At 60.5% G+C, this 18,222-nt stretch overlaps 1 protein-coding gene across 1 annotated transcript; it reads left to right on the top strand.

The window, feature by feature from the left end:
* The first annotated feature begins 713 nt into the window (after positions 1-713).
* On the top strand, positions 714-16,551 carry GATAD2B (GATA zinc finger domain containing 2B). The gene is made up of 11 exons (XM_086478446.1): positions 714-723; positions 1,644-1,973; positions 7,405-7,534; positions 7,785-7,916; positions 8,275-8,406; positions 10,360-10,530; positions 12,314-12,629; positions 13,790-13,992; positions 14,830-14,940; positions 15,375-15,492; positions 16,364-16,551. Exons 2-11 carry the CDS (start codon positions 1,645-1,647, stop codon positions 16,495-16,497), a joined length of 1,776 nt encoding a protein of 591 aa, XP_086334572.1. The 5' UTR covers positions 714-723; position 1,644; the 3' UTR covers positions 16,498-16,551.
* The last annotated feature ends 1,671 nt before the right edge of the window (positions 16,552-18,222 follow it).

Here is an 18,222-nt window from a genome sequence, read left to right as displayed (position 1 = left end):
AAATAACCCACCGCCGCTCACGGCTTCGATTTAACCTGGGGTCACTTCTTAGGGGTGGGGGTGGAGAGCGGCATTTCACGTGTCTCCCTTGGCTTGCCCGTGCTTGCCTTTCTATATTTGGTTGCAGTCGACGTGCGTTTTCCTGCAGAGAGACTGGACTGTCAAGTAGAAAGAAGTCTGAAGGTGCTCGCCCTGGACGTGGCAGCCGCTTTGAGATCTGGCTCGGTCGGACTTTTTTTTTTTTTCCCCCGTTGCATCGCGGATTTGCATTTACTTTCTTGCTGCCTGCCCCCGCCTCGCTTTTTTTTTTTTTTTTTAAGAGTAAGATTTCCCTCGTACCCTTGAAACCGTCTTGATGCTGTAGTTGAACTTGTGTGACGGCCGTACTTCGGAAGAGGTGTAATTACAGGGGATTTAGATCTGAGCCAGGACAACGTTTTCCTGGCAGAAATTTGGCTCGGCGAAGCTTTATCTCGTGAGCGACTTAGAGCCAAGTTTAGGCAGCTCCACCCGGAGCGAGGGTGGGGGAGCAGAGGTGCCCGAGATTCAGGCACTTTGGCCCCCGTCTTTCAGCTCGGGGCCCGCAGACCTGATTATCGAGCCCCTGCAAGCCGCTGGCCTGCGGAGCCAAAGACGTTATCGGCGCTCTTGACACGGCCCCGTTTTAATCCTGACTTGTTCCCTGGTGGTTTGTCATCGTCCCCAGCCCCAGTCTGCACGTCGGTAGGTAAAAGACCTCACCGAGCTGGTCTTTCCTTGTTTTCAGGTGGAGCTCCCTTGGCTTTTTTTTGTTGTTGTTGTTGTTGTTGTAGGTACTTTCTTATCAGCCTGGGAGCAGAGCGATGGGGTTGGGATGGGCTCTGCGGCTTCTTCCTCCTTTTACTGCATCTGTTTGCCACGGGGCATTGCTGCACCTGGAGGAGAGGCAGGGGAAGATGGAGAGCGGGCGTGGGTGGGGATGGTCCTGCATGTGCCTTCATCCTTTGAGGGAGAAGGTGCCTCGCATTCCTCGCCGACTGCCGGGGCAGCTTCGCCTGAGAGCGTAGGAAGAGCAGGAAAACCCGCGTGGTAGGGGATTGTCTGTATCTTGGAAGCCTGCTGCTGAACTTGGCGTGCCACGGCGGTCGTACTGGTAGCCGGGGGCTCACGCCGTGCCTCGGGTCCCCCAAAAACCAAAAGTCCGCGGCACGAAGCCTGCGAGGGAAGCCTTACAAAAACCAGGGCTGGGGGCACGTAGCGCGAGAAGGAGCGACGCTGCCCCCTCCTCGCGTCCCTGGACGACTCGGGTGGTTTCCAGCTCCCCTTTCCAGTAAATCTTGCCGAGCGCAGAGCCGGCGGCGTTTCGGTGCCGAGCGAGGGCTTGTGCCCCCGTTCTCAAGGGTTTCGGGGGGCTCTCGCCCATCGGGTGCGCGCGGTTCCTTCTGCTTGGGAAACTCCCCGCCTGGCTGGTTTAGGATCGGGACTCCAGCCCTGCTGCCGGCAGGTCACCGCATGCAGGTGCGTGGGAGGCCGGTGCTCCCCGAGGGGGGAGGCTGGGCGCGGAGGTCCCTGCCGGCCCCGGGGGAGCGAAGCCGGGTCTGCCGCGGCCATTTTCTGTCTGCCCTGATACTGATCGTGTCCCTGTGTCACCCTCTGTCCCGCAGGATGGACAGAATGACGGAGGATGCTCTGCGCCTGAACCTCTTGAAACGGAGCTTGGACCAAGCAGATGACCGGGATGACGTCCTGGCAAAGCGATTGAAAATGGAAGGACATGAGGCGATGGAGCGCCTGAAGATGCTGGCACTGCTGAAGAGGAAAGACCTCTCGGGCATCGAGGTGCCCCACGAGCTCCCGGTGAAACAGGACGGCGTGAAGGTCTATGAAGAGAAGCTGAATGGGAGCCTCAGGCCCCACGGGGATGGCAGGACTGCAGGGAGGCCGGGGAAGGAGAACATTAACGACGAGCCGGTGGATATGAGCGCGAGGAGGAGGTAGGTGCCGAGCAGCTCGAGTCTCTCGCTCGCCTGCCGTTAATGCTGTGCTCTGCCAGATGTGAGAACCCGGGTCAGAAATTAAACCGACGTTTTGTGGGCCTGGGGGAGTCTTCCCGGTGTCTGCGAGGTCCCTTTGGCCGAACGCCGGGCAGCGGAGCCTGCTCTCCCAGTACAGTTTCTCTGGAAGGCGTTCAGCACCGTTCTTTCGTTGGTTTTGCTGCTGCTGCCCTTCTCACTCCGCTCCAAAACCAGATGGATTTTTATTTCTTTCTCCATCCCTGTGTTTAGTATCATAAGCTACAGCCGTCGGGTGGCGGGGCAGAGCAGGCCCGGCCGGTGCCCGCGAAGGACGAGGGCTTCCCCTCCAGCCAGCGCCTCTCACTAGCACCTCCAGAAGTGGCAGCAGGAGTCCTTCACTTAGCTGGAGGCCAGATCTGATGCGAGTGGCCCGGACAGTTGCTCTCAAACCTGACCCTGGCCCGGCTGGTGCCTCCGCGAGGAAGAAGTTAAATGGTTTTTCCTGCTGAGCCTGAGACTGCTCGCGAGCAGCGGTTGCTCGAGTGATCGAGTGCTGGCGAGCCGCGTCTGTTTTCCGGGAGAAGCTCTGGCGTTCCTCACGCTCTCCGTATGCGCGGCGCGCACACACGCCTGATTTTTATCGTCGACGAACTCCGGCGACTCCATTTCCGCAGCCGACACCTGCAGCCGGGTTCTGCTCGGGGGGTGGGGGGGGGGGTTGGAGCGAGGGGGTCACACGTGAGAGCCCGTCCCATGTGCTGTGCAGCACCGGTGCCTCCCGCCTCTGTTCTCATTTCAGATTTCTTGGGAGGGAGAAGGAAACAAGTGTTAAAAGATTTTGATTTTTGGCTTGATGAGGATACCGAGCCAGCGCAGGCTTGGCAAACAGGCTGAGGAGCGGAACGGGGGAGCCCTGTTTTTGAGTAGGTGCAAAGGGCCGAGACTTTCCTGGGATGGTTTGGCGGGTGCAGAGCCGGGCGGGAGCTGGCAAGGTGCGCTGGCAGCCCGGGAAGCTGACCGGCCCCTGGGCTGCATCGCCAGCAGCGTGGCCAGCAGGTCCCAGGGAGGGGATGCTGCCCCTCGGGTGAGACCCTCGCGGGGCCCCGCGCCCAGCGCTGGGGTCCCCGGGACAGGAGGGACGTGGCCCTGCGGGAGCGGGCCCAGAGGAGGCCACGGGGGTGATCCGGGGGGTGGAACAGCTCTGCTGGGAGGGCGGGCTGGGAGCTGGGGGGGCTGGGGGGGGAGGAGGCTCCGGGGAGGCCTCGCTGCGGCCTCCCAGCGCTTAGGAGATGGGACAGGGTTTTCAGCAGGGCCTGTAGCGACAGGACGAGGGGGGATGGTTTTAAACTAAAGGAGGGGGAGGTTCAGGTTGGATGTAAGGAGGAGATTTTTTTAGGCTGAGGGTGGTGGGACCCTGGCCCTGCCCAGAGAGGCGGGAGATGCCCCGTCCCTGGGGAGATTCGGGGTCGGGTTGGACGGGGCTGCGAGCGGCCTGGTCGAGTGGAAGGTGTCCCTGCCCAGGGCAGGGGGGTTGGGCTGGATGGCCTCGAAGGTCCCTTCCCACCCAAACCTCTCCGCGATTCTGTGTTTTCTGGGTGCCTCGGGCACGTGGCTGCACCCTGCTCGGGAGCGAGGCGTGTGGGGCGGGAGGCGGCGGTAATTCCCGCGCCAAGCTGCAGCCTGCAACGACAGGAGCTGCGTCCGCCAGCCTGGAGGTAGATGCTGGTGTCCCGCCGGGTTGATGAGTCTGTCTCTGCGTGTGGGACGTACTACGGGAAGTTTGGCTGCTTCAGCAGGAAGGTCCGGGGGCAGGGTGAGCCCCCTTCGTGACGGGGTGCGTGTCGCCAGCGATCTCTCTTCCCGCTCTCTGTGTCCAACAAGGAACCTGGATCGTGATTTGGCAAAACTGGGATTGTTTGCCTTCCTTGATGGCAGCGTAGCAGGAGGTTTTTTTGTGTTGGTGGTGGCTTTTGGCTAACAGGGGGATGCTGCCGGTGCTTCTTGGGGGGGCTCCTGTCCCAACCGGGGCTGGTGAGCAGGTGATGGATGAGGGATTTGAAGGCGGGAGACCCCAACGCTTCAAGCCCCTTCTGGGTGCTGTCAGTGTAGTAAATATTATAAAGATTAATGCCTTCCTAGGCGCTTGCTTATCTGTCACACCCTGGCTTGCGGAGAGCATCAGAAGTGATGAACAGACCTAGAGAGCTGGAGGTGGGAAGGCGAAAACCACCTGGGTTGTTTTTCTTTAACGACAACGTATGTGGCTTAAATCTGCTCGGTCACCTCTGCTGCTGGTTCAGCCTCCCATAAAATCTGACAAGCCGCGTGCGGTGAGGCAGAGGCGGTGTTACTGTGCACCACAGGGTTTTGTCTGTGCTGGGGGGAGCGTTTGGGTACAAGCAACGCCCTTTGCAGGGGCCCGGGCTTTGCTGGTGTCCTGCTCCGAGTGCATCACCGGGGCGCTGCACCGCTGAAAGGCGTGATCCTCCCCAAAAGCCCCGTGGGCGGGATGACACGGGTGATGCTCGGCCGCTTGGCCGATGGCTTGAAGCTCTCGAGGTGTCCAGTGCTGTAGGAATCCCCGTGGCTCTGGGGGAGTTCCCGTGCAGGTCGCTTCTCCCCGGAGAGCTGGCGGGCGGGCGCTGCGCGCCCAGCGGAGCCGCTCGAATGTTGCGCGAGACGCGGGGAATCCAGTTAGGAGCCAGCGTCGGGTGCGGACGCTCGAATCGCTGCGGTTGAAAAGAAACCAGCCCTGAAGAGAGGTAGAACAATTCTGCTGCGAGTTTGGAAGTCATTCGAGTGCGAAAAAGGTTTCTAGCAAGAGGAATAAGGCTGGGGGGGGTTTCGTTTTCCTGACCCCGCTGATAAGGTGTCACCAAGCTGGCGTTTGCTGCAGAACGTGCTCCGCGTCTCCTCGCCTCTGCCTGCCTCCTGCGCCGCCGGCGTCGCTCTCCTTCCAGTAGTTTTGTTGTCCGTACGCTCTTCCCTTGACAAAAGTAAATAAAACAACCCTGACACGTTCAGCAGTTCTTTGCAGATGGCCCCGTTTTCCCCTGTCTGGTTTTGACGCTGGCTTTGCTTTTTTCCCCCCTCGACGGAAGAATGTAAATAAACCAGCCTGGATGTATCTGGATACTCGTGCAAAATAATCACCAGCAGCCGTAACGACAGCCCGCGTTGAGGAAAATCCTGAACCAAAATCCGATGCTTTATTGCTCCGGACGTGGCTGAGATGCGGCCAAGGGTGTAAGAGGAGGGAGAAAACCTGTTGCGCTCAGCGCTTGATTGCCGTCAGTCCCTCTAGCCCGAGAGCTTGTTGCTCAGAGCAAGCGCATCCAGAGGCTCTCGGCGAAATAAGGGACTTGGGTTTGGTGCCTGCGGGGTCCCTGCGGGCAGCCCCGGTGGGGGAAGGGACCCTCTGCCGGAGCCTGCTTTGTTTTTAACGCGCGGCCCTGCGCGTGTCGGAGAGCCTCCTGTGGTCGTCGCGGTGTTTGAAACCGCACTTGGGCAGCGGTGGCTGCGAGTTGACCCTCGCTTCGGTGCGAGGACGTGGTTATTCCCGAGCGGTTTCGTGTATAAACGTGCCCCAACTGCTGGTTTGGAGACGGGCTCCTGGGGTAGCTCCCAGCAGAGGCCGGGTAAAGTGCCGTGGGAGGGCGATGGGCCGCTCAGGAGCTGTTGGAGACTCATCCCGAAGCAGCTCTTGCTCTTGCCAGCTAAATACAAAACTCCTCGGCTGCAGGCTGGTTTGGCTGGGTGGGCTCGGGCTGACTTTGTCTCGGTAGGATGCTCTGGGCCTTCTCTGCCGACTGCGCCGCGGGGGCAGACCGCGACCTCAGCCCCAGCTGGAAAACCTCCTGCCACCGGCGACCTGAGAAACCTCCTTCTCTGCTCCGGAGAGGGAGCAGCAGCTGGAAAACCCCTGGTTTGGGTCCTGCCTGCAGCGTCCGTGGGGCGCTGAAAGGAGGTCGGCAAGAACGGGGCTATCTGTTGATCAGCGGATACCGCGTTCATATGATGCCATAAGTGTGTGATGGCCCACAAAGAGGTTATTGAGGGCTCTGGAATAATGCAAATACCCACAAATACCGCACAGAGCCGAGTCCCGGCGCCTTTGGGTACAGCCGAGAGCTTTTACCGCTTTGATTTCTTCTCTTTGGTGGTTTGGAGCCACACCGCTGGGGGCGTTTCTGCCGCTGAAGAGCGACCTGCAAACTCCGTGATCGATGGGGTCTGCGCTGGGGGGCAGCCACGCCCCGCTGGCGCTTTGAAACGCTACAACTGAAATGCTAAAGACCCACCGAAGCGGCTCTAACGTCGGGGAGACGAAGCTGCCGAGGGCAAAACCCCGCTGCCAGCCGGCGTCCCCGCCCCGAGCATCCTCTCCGGACCCGCCGCCCTCGGAGCAGCCAAGCCTGGGAGCTGGGGTTCAGCTTCAAACTGGGCGTTCGAAGCGGAAAGTTTCAGAGGAGAGGACCCGGGCGTCTCCTCCCCCACCGCCAGCCTCACCCCAAAGACCTTCGGGGGAGGCGGCGAGCGATAAGGCCGCCCGCCTCCGTGGCGGCGCGCCCGGCACCTTTGTAACCGCGCTGCTTCGCGCCGGACTCTTTTTTTTTTTTTCCCCAGGGCTCTCCAAGCGCCGTGATGTTAAGCTGGTGACAGCAAAGGGCTTTTATTAGTGTCTCCTGACTCCGGGTGATGGCACCGTGAGCAGCGCCGTGCTTCGCTACTGCCGGATTGTCGTATCGATTTTTTTAAAATATTTTTTTTTTTTTTTTCCCGGCGACGAACTGTTGTCGTTGCGGCTCCTTCCGTTCACCGATTTCTAGGTCGCGGTTCAATTGGATCTTTTGACTCTACGCAGGGTTATTTATTCAGATTTTCCTTTATGGAGTGACCTTTTAAAAATAGATTTGTATTGAGATAGGCTTGGAGTGTTTACATTTCTGTTAGCTGGGGGATTTAGCCTCTTCTCAACTCCAGCCTCGTGGTGAACTTCCTGAGTGAGTACGAACGGTGCCAAGCCGGAGTGTCTGCCCCCCTTCCCTCTCACCTCAGCACCCGGCTACGGTTGTGTCTCCCGACGTGGATACTGTACAGCTCGTCACCAACACCCGACTGGCCCTCTCGCGTCGTCACACGTTCGCTTCAAACCGCCCACCCTTCACCCTGCTGAAGAAAACCCTCCTGACGGGGTCTCTGCCCTCCCGCAAGCGGAGGACGCTTCTCTCCCGAGGCCGGCGGTCCGCTCCCGTCCCTTGGCCCCGCGGCGGTAGCGAGCAGGGCCGGGCTCCGGTTCCCGTCCGTGGCGGGGGGCGGGTTGTCCTGCTCCCAGGTTTGCTGCTGACATCTCGGTGTTGTGGCTCAGTCTCTTTTTTTTTTGTTGTTTTCTCTCCCTTCTGTCACGCAGTGACCAGGACAGGGGCCGATTAACCCCTTCGCCAGATATAATTGTCCTCTCCGACAATGAGGCATCCAGTCCCCGTTCCAGCTCTCGTATGGAGGAAAGACTTAAGGCAGCAAATCTTGAAATGTTTAAGGTAAGGGGTTTCTCGACTGTCCCGGGCCTTTCTGCCGCAGGGGGTTGCTGCTTTTCGGGAGGATTTGGGAGCCAAGCGGGTTTCCGAGCAATGCGGTAACTTGCGGGCGTGACAATCCGGCTCTTGCCTCCCTGGTTATCCCTGGTACGGATCCCTGCTTGTATTCAAGCTTTCCCGTGCTCCCTTTCTTGCCACCCGGGCCCAGGCAGCAGGTTTCAGCGGTTGACTTGATTTTTCTGCCTCTTTGTAGGGGAAAAGCATAGAGGAGCGACAGCAGCTGATCAAGCAGCTTCGGGATGAGCTACGGCTGGAGGAGGCCAGGCTGGTGTTGCTGAAGAAACTGAGGCAAAGCCAGCTGCAAAAGGAGAACGTGGTACAGAAGGTGAAGCTCTGAGCAGCGTCGTTTGGGGCTGGGGGGGCGGGGGGGGGGGTGAGGGGAAGGTGCTGGGCCTCACCGAAGCCTGTTGGCGGGCAGACACCAAGGGCTTGCTCTGCTCTTGGACCTTCCTTTACTCCACGTTTGTCCTCCCGTGTGATATTTCTTACCCAAGTGGGTCTGTAGCAAATCCACGGCCCGTCCTACCTGGCCTGCTGCCCTGAGGGCCAGCTGGGAAGGCAGATCTACGCAAATAACTGAAATAGTCGTGTTTGATGTGACGTCGGTCGGCGTCGGGTCCGTCGATGGGTTTCCTTTCCAAGCACCGGGCGCTGATGCCGATTCTCGTTTTCTCTCCCTCTAGACTCCAGTTGTCCAGAATGCGGCATCTATTGTCCAGCCATCTCCTGCTCACGTGGGACAGCAGGGACTGTCCAAGCTCCCCTCCAGGCCTGGCGCCCAGGGGGTTGAGCCTCAGAACTTAAGGACATTACAGGTGAGCCTCCCTGACGCCCGTTTTCTGTGCAAAACGCTGTGGTTTTGCTCGGTGCCCACGCGACGCTGCGCGGTCGTCGCTGCCCGGCTGAGGCGCCTTTTCCAAGAGGCAGATCAAGGCTGGCGGGCCTCAGCGCCGTGAGCGGAACAGCCTGGCGTCCTGTGGTGGGTCTGGGAGGTTCTCTCTGCAGGCCAGGCCATCTCTGAAGCAGATCAGCTTCAGACGGACGCTGAGCCGTCCCAGTAGCGCTTGGTGCCTGTCCCAGCTCTCAGCCCCTGGCGCGACGGGGTCTGGGTGCTCTGCTGCTTCAGGTTGTTCAGCGGGGAGGTCTGGAGGTTAGTCCAGCCCCGACGTTTTGGGTCGTGTGAGGTGGAAGGAGCCGTGGTGGCCGTGGAGAAAGTTGCCTGCCGCTTGTTCGGGGGCTGCAGGGAGAAAAAGTCGGGGGGTGAACGAGGAGCCGAGGGGCTGAGCTCCCTGGAAGGAGGGCGCTCGCCCCGCGCGTGGACGGGCGGTGGGGAGTCGTTGGTGCAGCTCTGCCGCAGGGCTCGGGGTCTCCTGCCGCCCTGGGGCGCGCTCTGCCCCTTCCCCAGGCGTTCCCCGAGCTCCGGAGCGTCAGGAAGAGGGATTTGCCCTTTCGGCAGGAGGCTGTCCGTTGTGTCTCTTCGGTGGCGCGTTGGGATGGTCCGAGGCCCACCGACGCGGTTGCGGACCCAGGTGCCGGGAAGGTGATGCACGGGGCCGAGGTGATCCTCCAGCGCCTGCCTGCCTGGAGTTTCCTCTCCTGCCTTTGCCCGAAGACTTTCATTTCAGTCTTGCCGATCACTTATTCCCTCCGTTCACCATCTCCTTTTGTTTGTGGCATTTGTTTTCTTTGCTATGGCAACGATGCGGGGTCAAGTCTATTGTGGCTTCGCAGTGGGATCGGGCTGGTAAAGGAAATGGGCTTTAGGAGAAGAGGAAACGCATTGTTTGCTTGGCCTTTGTGAAGCTTTTCTTCTGTGTGACAGCAAAGAACTTCATCTAGATTAAATCTGATAAAAAAGAAAAGGGGGAGGAGGGGAGCAAAAGATAGACGGGAGGTGTTTGGTGTGTTAAGATCATCTCTGATAAAAAAAAAACCCACAAACCGGAGCCCTTCGACCTGTCGGTCCCCACTTGGAGCCGTCGTGGCGGTGCTCAGGGACCCGGAGCCCTTGGTGCGAGCGGAGTGTCGGGAGAAGCCCGGGCGGGCAGGTCAGGCCCTGGCTCAGCCTGCGCTCGGGGCTCTCCCGTCCCAGGGTCGCGTTTCTGGCTGCTCGGGGCTGAGGTGTGGAACACGCCCCTGCGTTCCTGCGCCGAAGGCAAACCCCCGTCTCCCTGGCCGTCGGGATTCTCATAACCGTTTCGCTTTGAACTCGGGCACCGGTGTGAATTCTGGTTTTTAATAGCTCCGTGCAGCTGGCAAACAGCCTCCTGTTTGTTTTACTTTAATCCCCTCTTTCCCCCTTGCGTTCTTCCGTATTGATCAAAACGACAGGGTTTTGGGGTTGGGTTTTTTTAGCGCAAAGAGGCTGCACATTTGCCTCTGTCTTGAAAATTACCTTCCAAAACACCCCAGCCGAGATCCTGGAGGTCCGGCCTCTTCCCGGTGAGCTGGCTGGCTCCTGGAAAGCGGTTGCTCCACGAGATTGCTGCGCCTTTTCTCGACTCGGGGGCGATTCCAGCCTTTCTACAGAAAATAAAGAGTATGTGAACTTGAGACATCCTCCCTCCTGGCAAACTAGCCGTGATTATTTAAAATAAAGGACAAAGGGAGGAAAAGTTAAGTTCTTTGAGCGACGTCTTGTGTTGGAAGTTAACTGGAATTGCAGATAAGTGGAAGTGCCTGATCAGGGAACTAAACATTCTGGTTTGCCTCAAGTCCTTTTTCTTTTTTTTTAATTATTCTTTATTTCTTGTTCCCTTTCTCGGCAGGGTCACAGCGTCATTAGGTCCGCCACAAACACGACTCTGCCCCACATGCTTATGTCGCAGCGTGTGATTGCTCCGAACCCGGCCCAGTTACAAGGGCAGCGGGTTCCTCCCAAACCTGGCCTCATCCGCACTACAACTCCAAGCATGAATCCAGCCATCAACTACCAACCGGTAGGTTACTGGTTTGTCGCTGGTTCGGGGCACGGTTGCCTGGTGGGGTTAGCAGGAAGGGAGAACGGGAGGCGCCGTAACGAGCCTGGTGGGCGCCCCGGAGCACGAAGGCGTCGGAGCGAAGCTTGCGGGTGGAAATAACATCCCAAGCGTGGACCAGGACGGGTGTCCTTGACCTGCGTGGAAGAGCGAAAGGATAAATAATTCCAAAACTTCCCGTTTGGAGCTGCCGCGCACCGAAGCGCTGGCTCATCCCAACTGTTCACGGTGACCCGAAGCCCCCCCCCCCGGTGAAGCGGGGTGACTGGTTTGGGGGCGGGCCTGGCTCCTCGTCCCGCAGGGGGTAGGAAGCGCTGGCTCGTTGGGCTTCGGTTCCGCTTCTCTCCGCCGGGGAGAGCGCAGCCGAGGAGCAGGGCGCCACAGCCCGTCTGTTTGGCTGTTGGAAGAGTGGAAAGGCTTCTGTGGAGGCTGGAAACGGAGCGTGGGGCGGGGGGAAACGCGGCGCTTTCCGGTTCTAGCGCCGTGTGGAGCAACCGGGCCTTTCCCCTGCGAGCAGCCTCGGTCCCTGGGCTGCGTCTCCGACGCTGCGGCACGGTCTCTGTCCCTGGTGCCGGGCTGCGACGCTTGGCTGAGCGGCAGGCCCGGGTTAACGACCCCCGTTAATGCCTTTGAGGGTTTGTTGCCAGTTCTTGAGCCGCTTACTCTGTCCTAACGACAGTATAGTGCAAATCTGTAAATGGTAAATCTGAAAGTCTTGTGTCTGAACAACCGTCAACCCAACCTAATTACATGTTGGGTTGAACAAACCACCCCAACTGCTCTTACAGAAGAGTTGTAAGTTCGTTAGTGTTAATTCATCATCTGCATGAGTTATCCCTGATCAGCTCCGCCATTAATTTTCCTGGACCTACGTAACTGGTTTGAGAGGAGCTTGGTTCTCGGCCTGTTCTTTCCCCAGTCAGTTGGCAGTCTTAAAAAAGAAAGCTGGGGCAAACCGATGGGTCTTCTCTGTGTTATTCCCGATCGACACGACCGTATCCCCCGAGCTTTGGTGGCTGACCCCGTCTTGAGTCGCGGAGAGGGTTTGTTGGGATTTTCCCCTCGCCTGCGTGGAAGCGTTCGTGCCCTGGGGATCGGGTAGGCCAGGTGACAGGCTGGCAGCAGCCCTGCCGGGGCTTCAGTAGGTTGCAGGCTGGTGGCTTCTTACCAGGAAAGACTGCGAGAGCTGCGTCCTCGGGTCAGCGGAAGCCTTTGTGCTTTGCTGCCGTCACGTGCCCGAGGCACCGCGCACCCGACCGACCGGAGGATGCGGGCGAGAGCTGCTGGAGATGGAAGAGGAGGGAACTGGCACATTCGGAGCACCTGTGTGGGAGGGGACGGCCACCATCTGGCAGCGGGGATGCTGCCTGGGCGCCTGCCAGATCAGCGAAGCAAGAGGTGGAGGAGCAGAACTCGACAGCGAGCGACGGTGCCGGCGCGTGAATCACGGCGCTGCCTACGCTCGGGCGAGGCCGATGCCGGGTCCTGAGGCCAGACCCTGCAGAAGTTCCCGGGCTGCTTCGGGCACCGAGACCCCTCCTGTGGGGGTCACCGCTTTATCGTCAGGACCGAGACGAGCTCCCGGCGCGGCTCCTGCCTCCCCGGGTCCTTCCGGGAGCGTTTGGAGGCGGAGGGAGGGTTGTGAGGCGGCGATCCGGCTTATCCAGGTTGCCTCAGGAGCTGAGCTGTAGTCAGGGAGTGTGTTAATTTCGTGGATTAACCCTCGTCTCCTCTTCCTCTCCAGCAATCAAGTTCTTCTGTTCCTTGCCAGCGTACGTCGTCTTCAGCCATCTATATGAACCTTGCCTCTCACATCCAGCCTGGCACTGTCAACAGGGTGTCGTCTCCGCTCCCCAGCCCCAGTGCTCTGAACGACGCTGCCAACTCCCAGGCCGCTGCCAAGCTTGCCCTCCGCAAGCAGCTGGAAAAGACGCTGCTGGAGATCCCACCCCCGAAGCCACCCGCTCCCCTGCTGCATTTCTTGCCCAGCGCAGCCAACAGCGAGTTCATCTACATGGTGGGGCTGGAGGAGGTGGTGCAGAGCGTTATCGACAGCCAAGGTGAGCTCGGGGGGGCTGCAGCCTCCCTCGACCGCCGCGCTGGCAGCGCTCCCGCGTGCATCTCCTGTTGGGTTTTGGGGTGGGGTTTGGGGTTTTTTTTTTTGGCAAAATGCTAAAATCTGCGGCTCGCGAGGCTCCGAGAGAACGGTTTCTGCTCTTACCCAGCCCCGGGCTCCGTTCCTTCTTGCTGCGGGTCCCGGCAGCAGAGGGGAGGGCAGGGCAGAGCCCGGACCCCCCCCCCACGCCCCCAGGCACTCCGACCCCGCGGGGCACAGCGAGGAGGATGGCGGCCTTGATGCGCCGAGCCCCGGAGCAGCCGTGTCTGTGCCCTGGGGGCTTGTCGGGCTGTGCCCGCTCGGGGAGGGGTCTCCCAGGCCCTTCCCTTGCCCTGAATCGGGGGCTGAGAGGCAAAATCCTCGGAGCTGGGAGCGCCCAGCGGTCCCGTCCCTGTGGGATTGTGGAGCTTTTAGCTCCCACCTCACCGTTCCGCCCCCCCCGAGGTGGGTGGGATCGAGCCTGTGCCCTCGGCGCGGTGCATCGCCGCCTCGCCAGCCTCGGCCACCAGGCCCCCCAGCTTTGTACGCTCTTGTAGAGCTGGTCCCAGCGCCGCCGGGTCGTTCTGTCCCTGGGGCGGGATTTCGCCCGGGACGCTGAGCTCTTGCCCAAAGTGGGGTTGGACCTTGACACGGCGCTGTCCTGAAAACCCATTGGGTTGCTGGGATCGTCCCTCCCGCTCTGACAGCGCCTGTGGGAGCCCCTTGCTGCCGGGCCCAGAGATGGAGGGGGTGGTGTGAGAGTTGGGGTCTGTCCTAGGGATGGAGGGGGCGGTGTGAGAGTTGGGGTCTGTCCTAGGGATGGAGGGGGCGGTGTGAGAGTTGGGGTCTGTCCTAGGGATGGAGGGGGCAGTGTGAGAGTTGGGGTCTGTCCTGGGGTTGGAGGGGGCGGTGTGAGAGTTGGGGTCTGTCCTGGGGATGGAGGGGTTGGTGTGAGAGTTGGGGTCTGTCCTAGGGATGGAGGGGGTGGTGTGAGAGTTGGGGTCTGTCCTGGGGATGGAGGGGTTGGTGTGAGAGTTGGGGTCTGTCCTAGGGATGGAGGGGGTGGTGTGAGAGCTGGAGTCCATCCTGTTTCCCCACCGAACTCCCGTCCTTGGTGATCCCCAGGGAAAAGCTGCGCGTCCCTCCTGCGCGTGGAGCCCTTCGTCTGCGCCCAGTGCCGCACCGACTTCACCCCTCACTGGAAACAGGAGAAAAACGGGAAGATCCTGTGCGAGCAGTGCATGACTTCCAACCAGAAGAAGGCGCTGAAGGCCGAGCACACCAACCGGCTGAAGAACGCCTTCGTCAAAGCTTTGCAGCAGGAGCAGGCGAGTACTCGGCCCGGGGCTGCGCGACCCCCTGCTCCCCTTCCCTTTGCACATCTCCAACCACGCCGCAGCTTTTTGGTGGGTCTGTCGGGGTTCCCCCCGCTGTGCTGGAGGAGTTTGGCTTCTCCAGGGGGATGCCCAGCTCGGCACGTGGAGCTTCTAACAGCGAAAGGCTGGGGCTGAGTGTCCAGAGCTGCTCCTCTCCCTCTGTGTAGTGTTTTCCCCCCCGGATTTGTGGCTCTGGGGCTGGCTGGGGACAGCGGCCTTCCCTCCCTCCCTGGTTTTGCCACTGACTTGCCTGGAAGGTGTGGGAAGTCGTTTAACCGCTTGCTGCCTGCTCGCTCCTGAGTGGAAGGGGGGGAATTTGCTAAATTGAGGTGATAAATCGGTGTTGGAGAACTTGTTTATAGAGGCCCTGGGGTAAAATAAACTGGGATCATCCTTTGTGAACTGTGGAAAAAGGAAAAAAAAAAAAAAAAAAAGATAAATTTGAAGTGGAATCCAGCTGCTGACAAATGGGACGTGCCTGTGGCGGAGCAGGAAAAGTCTTGGAGCTGTTTGGAACAAGTGGGTGCAGAGAGAGAGGAAAGCCGTTCGTGTCGGCTGCGGCGAGACCTTGGGAAAGCGGCCGGCTTTCCAAAGAAAGCAGCGACTGCGGAGTGTGGGGAGAGGGACCTGCTCCCCCCCCCTGCCCCGGGGGTGCCACCCGCCGCGGCCGGTGTCGGCGCGAGCCCCGGCGTGCCCCGCTCGTGGCGCCGGAGGGGTCAGCTCGAATCTGTCGCCCCTCGTCGGGGAGGCGAGGTCTGAAATCGGGTGCCTGTGCTTCTCCCCGCTCAGGAGATCGAGCAGAGGCTACAGCAGCAGGCAGCCTTGTCCCCCACCGCCGCTCCCGCCGTCTCCAGCGTCAGCAAACAGGAGAACATCATGCGGCACCACACGCTCCGGCAGGTGAGGGGGGGCTCCGTCCCTGGCTCCGGCGCCGGCCCCCGCGCTCCCTGCGGAGGAGGGAGGTGCGAGGGTCCCGCTGCCTTCTCTCTTCCAGCCGCTTTGGGGGCCGGCTGCCCTTTCTCCTGGGGTTGCTTTTAACCCCTGCGCCCCGTTTCCTCCTGCCAGCCGGGACCGTAGCTGCTGCTGGTCTCCTCTCTGCCCCCTTCCCCTCCGGATCCCTCCCGAATCCATCCCGTGCCCTCCGGCGGGGGAACCCGTGGCACAGCCCCGATGACGTACCCCTACCAGGGCCATCTCCAAACTGTGTTTCCCACCTACGGGCCAGAACCCTGCGCTGGTTCTTCGCCCTCTGGCTGCAGCTCCATCAGCGACTGCTTCCAGGCTGCCGGGCGATCCCGGTGCCTTCCTCCCATCTTTGTTCTCCTCTTCCTCAGGCTCCGCAGCCCCAGAGCACTTTGCAGCGTGGCATCCCCACCTCGGCCCGCTCCATGCTCTCCAACTTTGCGCAGGCCCCCCAGCTGTCCGTGGCGGGCGGTCTCCTCGGCATGCCAGGTAACGGCCCGCGCCGGGGCATGGGGGGAGGAGGGGGCTGGGGGCCAGAGGGAGAGCGGGACCCCCCGGTCTGTGCCTTGAGTTTGGGGGAGGGGGGGGACGTATCGCCACCAGCACGGGGCAATGGTGGTGGTGGTGATGGTGGTGATGGTGGTGGTGGTGATGGTGGTGGTGGTGGTGGTGGTGGTGATGGTGATGGTGGTGGTGATCGTGATCGTGATGGTGGTGGTGGTGACCGTGATGGTGATGATGATGGTGGTGGTGGTGATGGTGGTGGTGATGGTGATGGTGGTGGTGGTGGTGGTGGTGGTGATGGTGATGGTGGTGGTGGTGGTGATGGTGATGGTGGTGGTGGTGACCGTGATGGTGATGATGATGGTGGTGGTGATGGTGGTGGTGATGGTGATGGTGGTGGTGGTGGTGGTGGTGGTGATGGTGATGGTGGTGGTGGTGGTGATGGTGATGGTGGTGGTGATCGTGATGATGGTGGTGGTGGTGATCGTGATGATGATGATGGTGGTGGTGGTGGTGGTGATGGTGGTGGTGGTGATGGTGGTGGTGGTGATGATCATGATGATGATGGTGGCGGTGGTGATGGTGGTGACAGTGGTGGTGATGCTGGCGGCGGTGATGGTGGCGGTGGCGATGGTGGTGGCGGTGGCGGTGGTGGTGCTGGTGGTGCTGGTGGTGGTGGTGGTGGTGGTGATGGTGATGGTGATGGTGACGCTTCCCTCCCCCCCTGCCGCGTTGCAGAGGGTGGGTTTTGGGTTAAATCACCGCTTCTGGGTAAGCGCCGGGAACGGAGACCCCCCCCCGAGCGCGGGGGGGGGTGTGGGAGGGGTCCCCACCTGCTTTTCTCTCCCTCCCCCAGGGGTCAACATTGCTTACCTGAATGCTGGCATCGGAGGCCACAAAGCGTCGAGTTTGGCGGACCGGCAGCGGGAATACCTTCTGGATATGATCCCGCCCCGCTCTATATCGCAGTCCATCAGCGGACAGAAATAACGCCTGTTGACCGTCCCCCCGCCCCTCCCTCCCCTCTTCCGTCGCATGCAGTGCCTGTACTGGTGCCTACCGTACACGGGGAAAAAAAAAAAAAGGAAAAAAAAAGACAAAAAAAGAAAAAAAAAAGAAACGAAAAAAACCCAAGCAAGTGAAAAAAAAAAAAGGCAAAACAGACAAAAAAAAAAAAACCCATTTCAGACCTTCAGCGACCTGTTCCTTTTTCCAAACCTTTGGTTTTCGATAGCAGTGAGAGGTCACTTCCTTTGCCCCGAGGTCAGAACAATGTCTGCTTGAAATCAGCACTCGACATGTGTTAAAGCTTGGTTTATGCTATTATTTTTTTTTTTTGTAATGACAAAGCATAGAATTTTTAATTGTGTTGTGGGGGTTGTGTTTTTTTTTTCCTTTTTTCTCTTGTTTTTTTTTTTTTTGTGTTTTTTTTTTTTTTTCCCTCCTTTGCTAAATGGATGGTGAAACCTTTTCCCCCCCCCCCCGCCTCCCCTCCGCCCCCCTCTCTCCAGAGACTTTGTGAGGGCACCCGCTCGACGTCTTGAGTGACCGTGATTCTCGTTCAAGGGGCAGCCGGTGCTGACTGGGGGAACCGGGGGCACAGAGACGCGATGGGCCGGAGCCCGCGGGGCGCCACCACCCCCTCGGCTCGGCGGAAGAAACCAGGCGACGCCGATCCCGACGCCTCGGCCCGCGCCGTCCCCCTCCCCGCAGGAAGGGAGCCCGGTTCGGTTCGGAGCCGGTGCCCGTCGGCACCGGTGGCCATCGGGGTCGATGGACGGTGCTGGCAACCCCCTTGACCGACCCGAGGAGCCCGGCGGGGCGCAGAGGGGTGTCGATGCCACCGTGGCGCGTTGCCGGACTGCGAACGACCGGTGGTGGCGGCGGCGGCGGCGGCCGGCGGCCTCGGGCGCGGTGAGTCGTCCCCCTCCTCTCCCCTCGGCCGCGGTGAGTCGTCCCCCTCCTCTCCCCTCCGCGCTCCTGCATGCTCCGCAGCCGCTCTCGGTCCGTCGTCGTCCTCGTCGTCGTCGTCACCCGCCGCCGGCCCTCGCGGACGATGGGGACGGCGCCGCGGTCCCCGCGCGGCACCCGGGCTCCGGCCGGCGGCGAACGAACCCAAAGCAAGAAATCAGCCGCCAAAAGTCGTCTGAGAAAACGCTCTATTTGCACTTAACCTGCACACTAACGGGCCCTTCCCGCCTCCTCCTCCTCCTCCTCCTCCTCCTCCTCCTCCTCCTCCTCCTCCTCCTCCTCCTCCTCCTCCTCCTCTGCAGACAGCCACCCCAGCCAGCGGGACCCGCGCCCCGGCTGCCGGAGAGACCCCGGCAGAGCATCCCCGTGTCCCCCCGTCCCTTCGCCTCCGCCGGGACCCCTCGGCGCCCAAACCCGAGCGCCCGCGCGGGCGTTTGCTGCTCCCGGCCTTTCCTGAGAGTTTTCTGGTTGGTTTTAAAGTTTTTTATTATTATTTCCCTTTTTTTTCTTTTTTTTTTCCCTTCAAATTGTTTTATCCCTGACGTTAAAAGTTTTCTCGTGCAATTCCGAAGCGCCAGCTCGCCCGGGGGGCGGGGAGGCCCAGGAGCGCCCCCCACCCTCCTCCATGCCGCTGGGGACGAGGCGCCTTCTCTCCCAAAATGCCACCCCTCGACTGCTGGGGGGGGGAACCCCCCACCCTGCCAGCGCGCCCCCCCCCCCCTCAATCAATGAGCACTTAACCCC

This window comes from Leptosomus discolor, chromosome 26 (genome assembly GCF_034619465.1).
Source record: "Leptosomus discolor isolate bLepDis1 chromosome 26, bLepDis1.hap2, whole genome shotgun sequence".
NCBI classification, from domain to species: Eukaryota; Metazoa; Chordata; class Aves; order Leptosomiformes; family Leptosomidae; genus Leptosomus; species Leptosomus discolor.
This window is presented reverse-complemented; position numbering and strand designations above follow the sequence as displayed.